At 42.7% G+C, this 13,707-nt stretch overlaps 2 protein-coding genes across 8 annotated transcripts in view; one reads left to right on the top strand and one right to left on the bottom strand.

Annotated features, from left to right (window-relative positions):
* Positions 1 to 3,682: 3,682 nt before the first annotated feature.
* On the bottom strand, positions 3,683 to 5,946 carry bloc1s2 (biogenesis of lysosomal organelles complex-1, subunit 2). Its single transcript, XM_076087419.1, has 5 exons — positions 5,744 to 5,946; positions 5,422 to 5,538; positions 5,134 to 5,253; positions 4,920 to 5,024; positions 3,683 to 4,499 (listed from the first exon to the last, which is right to left on the bottom strand). Exons 1-5 carry the CDS (start codon positions 5,907 to 5,909, stop codon positions 4,468 to 4,470), a joined length of 540 nt encoding a protein of 179 aa, XP_075943534.1. The 5' UTR covers positions 5,910 to 5,946; the 3' UTR covers positions 3,683 to 4,467.
* A 1,356-nt stretch (positions 5,947 to 7,302) lies between these two features.
* usp24 (ubiquitin specific peptidase 24) overlaps positions 7,303 to 13,707 on the top strand; it is a 36,881-nt gene continuing 30,476 nt past the window's right edge. For all 7 annotated transcript variants that reach the window (XM_076087418.1, XM_076087417.1, XM_076087416.1 and 4 more), the window contains exons 1-7: positions 7,303 to 7,732; positions 11,292 to 11,460; positions 11,717 to 11,784; positions 11,884 to 12,027; positions 12,767 to 12,892; positions 13,245 to 13,280; positions 13,379 to 13,444. In XM_076087418.1, coding sequence (XP_075943533.1) covers positions 7,415 to 7,732; positions 11,292 to 11,460; positions 11,717 to 11,784; positions 11,884 to 12,027; positions 12,767 to 12,892; positions 13,245 to 13,280; positions 13,379 to 13,444 — 927 coding nt within the window. In that variant the 5' untranslated portion in view covers positions 7,303 to 7,414. The remainder of the gene's footprint in view (positions 7,733 to 11,291; positions 11,461 to 11,716; positions 11,785 to 11,883; positions 12,028 to 12,766; positions 12,893 to 13,244; positions 13,281 to 13,378; positions 13,445 to 13,707) is intronic.

Raw genomic sequence — 13,707 nt, 5'->3', positions numbered from 1 at the left:
ACCGAAATACCTCCCAGAGCTATTGGCTGCTTTGAAAATGGATGTAAACACGAAGCTCTCTGCTGTTTCTCCCGGGCCATGTGGCTGTCTTTTAAGTGTCACTGCTTTACAGGGACATAGGAGGGTATTAACATGTGCAGCTATGGAGGGCTGTTTATCCCATCACGTTTTCTGTGTGTGTGTGTGTGTGTGTGTGTGTGTGTGTGTGAGAGTGAGAGAGAGTGTGAGTGTGATTATGTGTGTGTGAAAGTGAGTGAAAGACCAAAAGAAAAAAAGAGATATTTCACAATACTACATTGGTTCAACATTGCCCAATTAAGTGAAATGCTAACTTTTGTAAAAAAACACAGAACAAATGTGGTTTGAAAATTACTTTCTGAGTGTCCTTGTCCGCTCTCATTCATGAACACATGGAATCTGCCCAAAACTTCGTGCTTGCTTTGTCAGTTACACAACACTGCGGCGTGGCACTCTGCCCTGTTATTGTTAACTGGCCCGGTCTCCGCTTCAAGGCTTATGGAGGAATAAAGATGGCTCTTCTGCTCGGAGCTGATGACGGACATGTGTTGTTTGATTCTGTTTTTCTCAGTCAGATTTCTGGCAAAATCCCCTGAGGTCCGTCAGACCAAATCAAATTGAGGCCGTATCGTTTCTAAAGATCTGAATTGGAATGATTTATTTTCTTGAGTTAGGCCTATTTGGTTCATTTTGCGTAATCTGTATTTAAAGTTGATTACATCTATACATTGAAGCCACAGTGTATCTAATTCAATCAGAAGCATTCCTATGTAACTGATATAGTGTATGTGACATGTGTTGAGACATATGCATTGTCTCAGCCTCTTCTCTCTGCATGTAGTAGAAGCAGGGAAGTGGATGAGGTTTGCGAGATCATTTTTAGAGCATGTTTGCAGGGGAGTCATTGTCTGCACAGAGTGCCCCGCTGGTTGTGGTGTATTTCAACGCCGGGAATCAGCATTTACATTGTGGATAAGGATCAGAAATGGAAAAAAGAGAGAGTAAAAAGAGTCTTTTCTGAGGAATACACGGAAAGCATTATGTTTTCGTCTTATGACTGTAATCCTTTGAGAAAAAAGTGCAGCTGAAGGATCTTCATTGTTAAGTTATATGGGGTCAAACATGATGATCATGTTGCATCAGTGAGGATGATGAAATGCAACAAAAGGCCTGAGTGATAAACCAGGTGGTCTGTAAAGAGTACTCCTCCGCGTTACCATCCCATAAACAAGAAGTAACACCGCTACATGAGAGGAGACTCCACGCAAAGTTTGGGAACATTTTTTGCTAGCTTGCCCAAGTTTCATAAAAAGATTGATATTGATTGTTACAGCCAGCTGCCGGTTAGCTTAGCTTAGCACAAAGACTGGAAATGAGGGGAAACAGCTCGCTTGACTTTGTCAGAAAGGTAAAAAGAATCTGCCTCCCTGCACCTTTAACGTTATTATCATTTGAGTTAGTATGTGCTTGTTATTATCAATTTAGACGACATAATTGTGTATCGTGATATATCGATATATGATTTCATCACAATAAGATCCTATTGAATTATCTCCCAGACCTAGATGTGGTGCTTCTGCTGTTTCCAGTCTTCATGCTAAGCTAAGCTAAGTAGATGCTAGCTGTAGCCTCGTTTCATGGAGAGATATGTGTGTCGTATCAATCTTCTCGTCTAACTCTCTAGCAGATGACCACAATCGATGTAAAACGTTTTCAGTTATCATTACAATGAAGTTATTCCACATCTGTTGATGCTTCTGCGTTAAATCTCAACATACATACACAGTGGCATGTGGAAACACTTTCCTTATTAGGTCTCAACTGTAAATATATGGAACAGAAGATAAAGAAACGCGACGACGATCCGTTCCTGCTTAGATTACCTCATGACTACATCAACCCAAGTGGCTACGTCAAGTGGCTACGTATATTTCTTTTGTTTCTCTGCTTCCTTCTCTGTACAGGCAACACCCTTGAATAACAGCACTTTCTTTGAAAATGATTAGACGGAGAGTAGATGGTGGGATGTGAAAATGTGATGACGACATTTCTTCTTGGCATCACAGTTCAATTAATCGTTTGAGTTACACCCAGACTCTAGGCCTGACTTTAAAGAGGACATATGTTTATTGTCAGGTTCATATTTGTGTACCAATATTTCGGAGGGACAGAATTGTCCCACTGGCTGGCTCACAGCTGCTGCTCTGCACTGCTGTCATATAGCAGCTGATAACACCAGTCCAATCAACACTTTAGTCGTGGAAGCATAGCACAACGCTGTTAGCGCGGTCAGCAGGTTTGCCATAGTTTGTACCGTTAGCGCCGTTATTTACGCACCGCAGGCTCAGGCTTTGACATGTTGAGCATCAAAATGCTCCCAATCTCGTCTATAGCACCTTTAATATGTGTCCCTGACAATGTTGAAACCAAATCTAGGCCCTCGGTGAGCCTGCGTGGGACATAGGAAGGGGAGCCATAATCTGAATGGCACGTTGAATTACGTTCAAGATCTAGAAAGCCCACAAAAAACGGACTCTTATTTCACAGTTTGTGAGTTGATAGACACTCCAGATACCCAAATGTACAAGCACGGAAAAAGTTCCATATGCCCCCTTTAAATCTGTCCACTATACTAAGTCTTATATCAGTACTTTACATCCACGCGGTCTGAAAACCATTAAAAACACACATTTCATACAGAATATAATACGTTTCCACACCCGAACTACATTGCTCCAGTATGGTCTAGTTTTGAATTTGAAGAATACAAAAAAAAGGTTTACCTATGATTACCATGTTGCCTTTCTCTTCTACGCTTGACTGCCTCCTGGCACTCACATTTAGCCTTCAGAAAACAACCCCAAAGATCATTAAATAGACCCGATTTGAGAGCCTTTGGGAAGGGGAGGCTGAATCTATGCCCCAGGGCTCTGGAAGAAGGCAGAGATGGAAGGATCACAGTGCAACAGTAAATAATGTTACAGTATGAATAATGAGCTCCCTCTGTGCCGGGGCCTCAACTGGACTAATAACAGAGGCCTGTTTTAGATTAGGTCTTGCACAAACATATATATACACACACACGTGTACATGTGCACGACCAAACACACACACACACACACACTCAGGAGGGAGGTCCTGTCAGTTTAGATAATCCGTTGCTCATGGGAAGAAAAAAAAAAAAAGCGCTCTGGGTTCTGCTGTGGGGCAGATAATATAAAAGGAGGAAACGGAGGGCACCACACACATCTTTAGTCACCCATTCCTTTGAATTGTCAAGTAATGGGTCATCCGTTTCCCTCTGTTGGTCTCACGCTTCCCAGAGTTTTTTTCCTTCTTAAGACTGAAAGTCAAACCTCCTCCAGCCGGGCAGTTTTTTTCCCAAAGCTACAAAATATTTGATACACTCACTGAGCATCAATTTAAGTCCCCATCAGTGGTGCAGGTCTGCCATCTGCTGCCAGCATGAGGTCCATTTTACAGTTCCAGTGAGGAACTTTCTAACTGCTTATGAAAACGTCTTAATTTAACACTTATGTCTCTAAATGACCTCCATTATTAAACGAGACCATCAGAGAGAAGAGGGTCTATTTCTAGAGAGTTATTCTTAATGAAAAACAAAATGAAAGTTCCTGGTACTAACTTAAAGGAAACAGTCATGCAATGATACGCACACGGTGTTTATTTAAAAAAAAAACAAAAAAAAAAAAAAAACTCCAGTTTTAAGTGTCAAAATCTCCAGGGATACAATAATTCATCCATATCAAACATCTTTCATTTAAAGCTGCACGCTTTAAACTCACTTTACAGGGAGAGAGAGCAGCTCTCTACACAGTAACCTTTTTAACCAGTTTGTGGTAGAATTCACAGCCAGGACAAGTAAACGTGTAACATCAGAGAATCACAACATCATCATTAAGTGGAAATATATCCATCAAGAGGTTGGATGCCTAAAATGATCAGAATTAGAAGGCTGGATATTTATTAAAAATATCTGAGAGCATGCTTCATCAGGTAAATATCTACACATGACCAAAGTGTTGTTATATCCACAAGTCTTCGACAATCCGTTTCTTTAGTACATTCTGATTCCACCACTCAATTAAAGATAATTAGGCAGATTTGTTCAACATAAAGTGAATTTCCAAAGAATGTGGGTTTCACGCCACTCTCCCCTTCGTCTCGGCCGCACGACTGCTGCCAAAATCAGTGATACTGCAGTTAAATCTAAGCCGAGCACTACATTACTAATTCATGTAACTTCAGCTGCTTCCTCCAGGGTCCTCCTTCTAGGTGTCAAAGTGTCTCGAACTGTTTGTTGTTATAGTCTCAGTTCACATCCTCCGCGCAGCTACCGGCTTCGACTGGCAGGGCGAGGAGAAGGCGAGGCAGGGTTAAAGAAGGTGAGGAGGCACCGGGACTCTCAAGTCGGCCTCTTACACCCACCACTCATCGCTTCTCCAGTTTTTTGAACCGGGCCTCTGCAAAGATGAGAAAAGATAAAAAGGATGTGATCACTCAAGTCTAAAGGCAACGCTGTCTGATGATGTTTGGCTGTAATGTAGAAATATCTAAGTGTGTCTGTGGTGTCACAGCACCATCTGCTGGTGGACTTTATAATGATAGAGGTGCTGTAGTATTATTGGTCAGTGCTACACATACCAGTCAAAATAACCATCAAATAGAGAGAGAAGCGATAATGTTTCTACTCGCCAAACACAGTAAAGTAAAGGAAGCACATAGATATTTTTTGGATGTGTGTGTGTGTGCGCATGAAGACGTGATGTTACGTGCTGTGCTGAGGCTTTATGTTTAGTCCAATGATATATCGAGTGAGACCGATTCTATTAAAACAAAGTGAAATATTATACATGCACACTTCTGCACATTAAACGTCTTACCCAGTTTCTTGGAGTACGCGTCCAGTTTGTAAGCCGCCTGTTCAAGTGAAGACACCTGCTCCTCAATCTGATTGATCTGGTCCAGGTAGGGCTGTAAGCTGGCATCTAGAGCAACAACAGACATACCAGCAGGACGTTCATGTTGCAGTAGTAGATATAACGTAAGAAGAGGAAATAAACAAGAATATCCTGACGGATAATGCGTCTCACTCACATTTGTTATTGAGATCCTGCAGGTTACGGCTGATGTTGATGCTGATGTCCTTCATCTCCATGTACTTCAGACTGGTTATCTTGTTCATGTTCTCCAGCAGACGGTAGTCCTCACAAGTCCCTGAACAGGTGAGGACATGTGCATGAGACAGGGAACAAAACAGAGGGTAAGGGAGGTGATTATGAAAGTAAAAAATTAAAGAGTGCATCTTTAAACCACTACTCTCGCTCAACATGTAGTTTATTCCTCTGTGCAGAAATATAGGAGATGTGCAATGTGTTAAAAGACCTGTTAGTTCTCCTTGCAGGAAGACGGACATCTTTTCAAACATATCGGTGCACAACTCGTTGATATCGGACTCTGCAGGCTCCACAGCCTCCTCTGCTGTCTCCACACCACCATCACCTGCACGCGAGCATTAGCAGGATAAATACAGAAAAAAATAGTAAATAATAATAATAAAGCCAGGATAAACAATTCAAGAGAAAACAGACTGACAATAATGGTTTACAATGTAAAACGCACGTAAAAGCAAAATATTAGGTTACTGTGTGCTGCTACTACGTTAGCATTAGCAAGCGACGGAAGCTGCGAGGAGACAATCACCCACTATTCGTGCTGGGCTTTTTGGGAGCGACCGCGGGGCTTTCCGCCACATCCTCCGGGGCTTCCGCCGGGCAGCTGAGGCTCGCGGCCGCGTTCAGAGCCGCCAAATGTGCCGCTGGTGCCCTGGAGATGCTGTCCATTGCTGCGGCGTCGTCGCCCGTCGCAGCCATTTTGTTCCTGTTTTGACTTTTTTTTTTTTCTCTTGTCACATGAGTGGTCACGTGACGTCCACCCGCGCACCGCCCGCTAGTCGCGCGCTTTGCCACGCCCTGATGAGGTTGGAATGTGAGGCATGCTATTTAATACCACTTTTACAAATTACTCTTAACAATGTATTTAATTATTTAGTAAAAACAAAAAAGTAATAAAAAAAAATGCATGGAGGCTGCAGCCTGTCAACATAATAATTAGACTTTTCACATAAATAAAAAAAAAAGATAATCGAATTTCAGAATTAATAAATTGTTTTTCAAAAAGTATGGATATCAAAAAATATGTCTTTAAACTTAACTGATTCTATTTTGTTTTCTGATTCAACATTAACTGCTTTCGTGATTGCTTTAATTTACAGAGTAGAACCAATAATTGCAGAAACATTTAAGCACAGAGGACTCATTAGAGGAATTGATTGGCTTTTGTCCAATAAACCTCAATAAAATGTATATTTCTGGGTAAAGTACATGTACTCAGCTACTTTATTGTCTATGTTCTGATGACATAGAAAGCATAGGTTCCTCTCAAACATCAGTTTTGATCGTCAAATGGATCCCACATTTCACTCCAAAACTACATCATTGTTCTCTAGTATTTTATCACCATTTTAAAAACATACAGATAATTATTTTACTGCTAGAAGAGGTCATCCTTATATTCCCCCCCCCCCCAATAAAAATACGTAAACCATATTTAATATTATGGTTGTAACATAATAGTTTACAATTGAATTGCATTCATAATATTTTAATTAATGCATTAATAATAATTACAAAAGCCAATTTCTGCCAAAGAAAAAACAGATTACGAGTTAAGACATGATTAAAAATATATATTCTTAAATTATAAGATGGTAAATCAAAATTAGGCTATCTTACATTTTGATTTAGGATATCTGTATTTTTCTTATTATGCTTAACTTATCATTTTATTTTTAATTTCTTGTTAAAAATGGGCTTCCATCCCTGATACACAACACAAAATCTGTGCAATATAAATACACTGTGCAATAAAAAAATATTGTGTCTGTATATATAATAGTTTTTGTTATGTTTTAGTTATTGTGGATTTGTTACTTTTTTTACTGTTTAATTACTTATTAACTTATTTATAATACTTGTTTTGATCTTGTTTTTTTACTATGTCTCTTGTTTGCACTATCCACTATGCTGCTGCAATCCTGTAAATGTCCAAAATAAAGGATTATCTTATTTTATCTTAGAAAAACCTTAGAAATCACTACAACGTCTCGGGACTTATCGCTGTGCGCGCTCCCGCGAGAAGCATGCGGTTCTTGGCAGGCAGAACTCGGCATAACACCTGTGTCGGAAGAAGCTAGGCTCGTGACAGGCTAGCAGCAGTGGACTGTAAACATGGCGGCGTGCACAGCTACAGGGCTGTGCCGACCACCCCGTTACTATTAGTCTGTAGAGACACCACACCACCCCCCCACCCAAAAAACATGGAGACCGAAGAGGAGCAGCACATAACGACGCTCCTTTGCATGGGTTTCCCGGACCCCGACGTGATACGGAAAGCGCTTCGGCTGGCAAAGAACGACATCAACGAGGCCGTGGCGCTGCTGACGAACGAAAGCCCCGGACTCGGGTATGGATACGAGCCGATGGAGAGCGGGCCTGCACCCGGCGGCGGCGTGGGCGGTTCGACCGGAGGAGACGTGGAGAACAGCAGCAGCAGCAGCAGCGGGCGGACCGGGACCGGGACCGGGACGGGAGGGTTTGATCCACCGCCCGCGTACCATGATGTAGTGGATAGCGAGGTAAGAGCAGCAGCAACCAGCGTCTCCAACCAAGAACAGTGGGGCTCGCCCATTTAAACTAGCTAAAGCTAGCTAGCCTCGATGCTACACGCACCGAGCCCAACGTGAGCTGTCAGAGAGCAGGTGGCGGAAAATACTCTCCAGTCCTATACGAGACCAGGACGTTGTCACTTGTCTGCTAACATGACGCATATAGCTACTTAAACAGATGTAGCTTAACCTTTAAATCGCTATTATAAACTTGAAACTAAACCCAGATAGCTATAGTAGCCGGCTAGCTAAGCTAAGCTAACGTTAGTTGAGAGTTGTTGAACGCGCCAGTAGCCGGACCAGGTGTAGCGGCACAGAGGCGTCGCTCTGGAGGATTTAAATCACAGATTTTCTCTGGTAGTAGGTAATCGATCATGTGTGTGAGAGTGTGTTTGTGTGCGTGTGAGAGTGTGTTTGTGTGTGTGTGAGAGTGTGTTTGTGTGTGTGTTAGTGTGTGAGAGGATCGTTGCACTTGATGCTTTGAGGCCGGTCGTTGGTTCTGTCAGAGATCCACCTGCAGGTTGCACCATTTATGTGTTGTAACAGTTGACTGCATTGGCAACATCATGAATACCTGTCCACACAAGATGTGACTCGATAACTCATAAGCAACTTGACTTCTCAAAGCCTGTTGCTCCCTTCAGATCTCCTCCTAAAATCCTGCAGGTGCTGTCAAAGGAGAGCAGCACTTTCTTTAAAAACAAATCACAACTGTAAGATGACTGATTCAGACTTTCTAACCACGTGTTGTATCCCTTTTGATTGGCTGTTCAGCTGCTGTGACTATGAATCAGCATGAAATAGGTACAAGTTCTCCACAATAGCTTTTGGCCATCTTTCTTTCCCCGCTGTCACACGGTTGTAGCTGTAGCGTAAACAACAGTTGGCATTTACAGTATGCAGAAAATAGCACTTGCAGGTCACTGTAGATAATGAGCCTATTTCTTGTAAATATGCCAATAATGATGTTTCAAAGTGACTCAAACTGAGTTCATTAAATCTAAAAAAGAGCTGCAAAAAAACGATTTTCCCTCTATGTCCACAAGTCAAATTTGAACCTATTTTCTCCATCTTGTTTCAGCAGTTATTGTTATTGCGTTATGCACTCATGTATATTATTGGAACCTTTACAGAATGTGTAGTTGTCGTGAGTTGGAGAAGCGTCTCTCCCACATGTCATCATAACTCCTGAAACATGCAGCGTAGAAAATCAGCCACAAGAATATAAAACTGCTTTATTTCCCCTCTTCCTCGCGTCCTCTGTTTGCTGTGTTTGTGCTGAAGAGGCACGTCACAGGCCTATGGCCCCATGTTATGCTCCTAAATATAGCCTGCAGTCTCCCTAACACACAAACACATTGCAGTTATTTATTTATTTTTGCAGGGGGGGCCCCAGGAGGGCTGCAGGGTGCATAGTAACAGAGTGGCCTGAGTTACCTCATCGCCCTGCACAGCCACCACACATGTAGTCTGTGCCTTTAGAGACCTGAGCCGTTTCTCCTAAAGCCTGCAGGTCTTGAAACAATGAGGACGTTGCAACTTATTTGCACATTTGTTCTCCCGTTTGGTTATTTACAAGAGGTCCTGAATATTGTAGATAGGACATTTCTTGTTTTCTCTATGTTGTCCTTTTTTGTAGAAATCAGAGGAACCAAACAATCAGAGGAAGCCAGCAATGAAATGTCTCCCCTCTGTTACTTTGAACCTAGTGTTGTTTTTTTATACCGGTGTTAGGTTAGTCTCTCGCCCTCTCTCCTTCCTCTCATCCATCTATCTGTCATTTCTAATTTACCCAGAAAAGGAAGGGATGAAACATGATGCTCCTCTGTTGCCTTCTCCTCCCTTTCCCTCTTTCTCCAGCTCTCCTCTTTAGCGCTCAGTCCAGCACTTTTATAAAATGTTTCATTAAAACATGCACTGAACACCTTGACCATTATGTATGCTAATATGTGGAGATGTATTCAAAATGGTGAGACTTGACCTAACTGTACTTTGCTGTATTCATATTTGTACTCTGCAGTGCCCACAGGCCAACGTGACCAATGAGCTGTGAACACTGTTGGTCATCTCGAATGTAGTTGGAGCTGAATCCCAGAGCTCCGTCGTAGCTTAAGATGCTTTTTAATACTAGACAGCAGGTCAAGCCTCTAGAGATAGCTCTGCTTAAATGCTTTGCACAATTGCAGAGCAAACATCAATCATTAGTTGATGAATGTGACGTGCTTTAGTGTTTGTACACATGCTGAAATGTTCCACAGCACTATTTCAGAAGAATTTAATCATGAATATTCAAATGGCATCATGAATATGTAAACGTAATGTAAATTATTCAATAATCCTTCGGGTGCGTTCACCGCATGGACTCGTACAATTTACTGCTACTGGCCACGCTGTGTTCTCTGAGTCTGAGCTCAGCTTTGTGAACCGTGAATGCAGACGGTTTAAGAGGTCACTTTGGTTTTAAACTTGACCATCACGACCGGTTCATTTGTGACCGCAGAAAATATGTCATCGTGTGGCAGCATGACAGATGTTTCTGAGGCCATTTTAGTCCTTCCTGGTATTGATCCGATACCTGAAGCAGCGTATCAGCCGAGTTCTGATCTGAAAATATATATATATATTACTATAATATTTAACAGCTATATACTACTAACCCTGCGTGGCTGTGATAGGATCGCTATCGTTGTTGTATGACCTGGCTCAAGTTAAACCCTTTAGTAAGACAAATGCATACAGAGAATCATTGCAATATAACTTTCTTTTATTACCTAGTTTGACAGATTCTCCACTGTAAAATATTGCCAGATTGCTGACATTTTGCCGGCTCTAGCATTGATTACACTCTGCCTGATCGGTACTGCGCGTGTGCAACTCTCCTCAGAGATGAGAAAGACGCGAGGTGGCTCACTCGTTGGCTTCTTCCTTCATTGATTACAGATTACAGCTATGTTTTTTTACAGAGCTGCAGTACTTATTGAGCAGAATGTACAGATCGGGTAGCGAGTGACGTGTGTTGTTCCTCTGTAGTGTAAATCAGCTGATAAGTGATATAATAACGTGATATCGGATCGGTGCATAGACTTGCATACTCGCCGATACCCGATCCAGCGTTTTAGGATCTGTACCGGAGACATTTCCGATACTGGTGCCAGGATAACTCTAGGTAGCATCATATTGCTAACAAGACAGCATCATGTCAGGTGGTGGAGGGTTCATTACACACACCACGTCTTACACATCACAACCCTTTTGACTTCAGTGAAACACTTGAAAACAAGCACCTGTGCAGATTTATTTTTAAAAGCTTTTTTTGGAAGGAAATAGAGATGAAGGGCAGATCGTTGAGGAGAGAGGACACGAGGGAGCAAAAGAATCGAGCATCATCCTCTCTGACTTTATCTTTGCCAGAGGCCGTTTGAATTAACCTCGCATAGAGGACAGCTGCAGCGCCCTGAAACAACGGACGACGCAGTGTGATTTAAAAAAAGGAAAAGGTTGTAATTGCGTCATGCATGTGCGTTTACAGCGGAGCAACGATGAGAATGGGAACTGCTCGGGGGGCAGCATGGAGTTTCCCACCACCAACCTGTACGAGCTGGAGAGTCGGGTGTTCACCGACCACTGGTCCATCCCGTACAAGAGAGAGGAGTCCCTGGGCAAGTGTCTTATCGCCTCCACCTGCCTCGCCCGGCACGGTAAGACTGTGATTGTGTGGGAGGAAAAATTTATTTTTGGCGGTCTGTGTTAAACCAAAATGCTCGCCATCTGCGTTTTTATGTGTGTGGGTGGCATGTTTTGTTTGGACCGTTGGGTGTTTTTCACATGTTGTTATTATGGAAACTTGTGTCTCATGGCTCAATCTGTACCTCCTTAGTCACAGCTATTTATTTTTTTGTCCCCATGTTTGAATGTGAGATGAATATGTGAATCCAACTCCTCCCTCTCTGCCAGGTCTTGCTGACGCTGATGAAAACTGTAAGCGGTTCATAGATCGGTGCATGCCGGAGGCCTTTAAAAAGGTGAGCAACAAAGAGATTAAGTGTGTTTCAGTACTTGATTCATTGATGTACATTTTCCTAATCGTCCTCCGTTCTGTCCGTCTTGTTCGCCGTCACCAGTTGCTGACCAGCAGTGCCGTTCACAAATGGGGCACCGAGATTCACGAGGGAATCTACAACATGCTGATGCTGCTGGTGGAGCTGGTTGCAGAGAGGGTGAAGCAGGACCCCGTCCCTGTAAACCTGATGGGAGTCCTGACTATGGTCTGTTCTCATAATACTTGTCTTTTTATTACCTTTCTTCTGTCTTTTTGTATTCTTTCTTAAAACTTGTTTTTATTACTTTTAAATAAATACTTTACCCGTGACACAATTCTGGAACAAAAACACACATTTTAATTTAAATGATCAATCAGTTATTATTGTGTGGCAGAAGATCAACCCTGGAATTATCTGACATTACTCAGAGGAAGCTGTATGTGAGAGCGCAAATGTCCGAATCGATCGATCGTTTTACGCAGAATTCATGGCGAGCGAGTGAGCGTGTTGATGACTTTTCTATCATGTGGCTGGAGCTAAAAACAGAAGAAGGCAAACATCTGAGGGTGAAGAAGAAGGCTCATTAACACAAAGACGTTAACGAAGAAGTAGAACTGGAGAGACGACGAAAAGTCGTCAGACAAATTCAAGGAAGGGAGAGAGACTCTCACCCCTCGCCGAAACCAAAGGGAGTATTTCCAGTAGTGAGAATGCGTCTGACAGACAGTCTCCTGTTGTGAGCTTCATGTGTGAACCTCTGGACAACGTCCGTAGTTTATATGAGAAAACATTTCATTGTAATCAGTGAATGGCTGATGCTGTGAATCAGCAAATTACTTTAGTTTGTTTCCAAAACCAAGAAAGATCTTCTAGTGACCCCATTTAAAAAAAATCTAATCTGCTGCTGAATAATGAATCATAAATATGTATTTGTGTTCTGTGTTGTTGTTGTTTTTGTGTCCAGGCCTTCAACCCGGATAACGAGTACCACTTTAAGAACCGGATGAAGGCCTGTCAGAGGAACTGGGCTGAAGTTTTTGGGGAAGAGGCCAACATGTTCGCCGTCTCTCCGAGCAACGCCTATCAGAAGGTAAGGGGCGACTCGTGTGTTTGGGACTCTTTTAAGTGGGATCGGCGTATGTGTGCCAAGTCATCCAGATGCACTAGTAAAGTATGTAAAGCTGTGCTAGTATGAACACACACACTTCCTTATTAGCCTGTGTTTACTGTTCGTAGTCGTGTGTGTGTGTGTGTGTGTGTGTGTGTGTGTGTGTGTGTGTGTGTGTGTGTGTGTGTGTGTGTGTGTGTGTGTGTGTGTGTGTGTGTGTGTGTGTGTGTGTGTGTGTGTGTGTGTGTGTGTGTGTGTGTGTGTGTGTGTGTGACAATAATCTGCAGTGTCACTGCTGAATAAATCCACTAATAAACATACTTCTCTCTTCCAGGAGCCTCACGGTTGGCTGGTTGATTTGGTGAATCGAGTGAGTAATGAGCCAGATTTCTGTCTCCTTTACACTAATTCCATATTTGTTTTAGTTTGCCCTCATGCGTCTCCTTTTCTCTTTTTTTGTGTGTCAAGTTTGGAGAGTTGGGAGGATTCACCGCCATCCAGGCGAAGCTCAACACGGAGGAACTCGAGATTGCTGTAAGAGAAACCGTCCTTCCTTTGAGCTTCTTGCCTTTTTTTAACTGGTCCGACATGTTGTGAGAGCGATGAGACGGTTCCTACTGGTGGTGGACGGAGAGAAGCGCTGCAGACTGACTTTCAGACAGACTATGCAAGCGAAAGGTCACCGTTGTTCACCCCCACGGCTCTCAGCTGCAGAGTACTGAGAGTATTCCCCCCCCCCTCACCCTCACTAACACACAAACACACTCTCTCATCCTCCCGCTGTGTGATGGTTAAAC

This window comes from Anarhichas minor, unplaced genomic scaffold (genome assembly GCF_050575085.1).
Source record: "Anarhichas minor isolate MPS153535 unplaced genomic scaffold, ASM5057508v1 ptg000010l, whole genome shotgun sequence".
In the NCBI taxonomy this organism is placed as follows: domain Eukaryota; kingdom Metazoa; phylum Chordata; class Actinopteri; order Perciformes; family Anarhichadidae; genus Anarhichas; species Anarhichas minor.
Note: the sequence above shows the minus strand (reverse complement) of the source record. Positions and strands in the feature narration are given on the sequence as shown.

What these genes read in the sequence shown, in the direction of transcription:
- bloc1s2 (XM_076087419.1), bottom strand. Translation starts at nt 5,909, where the DNA reads ATGGCTGCGACGGGCGACGACGCCGCAGCAATGGACAGCATCTCCAGG. An exon ending in CAAAAAGCCCAGCACGAATA is followed by an intron (nt 5,539 to 5,743) that starts GTGGGTGATTGT and finishes GCTCGCGTGCAG; the next exon opens with GTGATGGTGGTGTGGAGACA. An exon ending in CGCGTACTCCAAGAAACTGG is followed by an intron (nt 4,500 to 4,919) that starts GTAAGACGTTTA and finishes TCATCTTTGCAG; the next exon opens with AGGCCCGGTTCAAAAAACTG.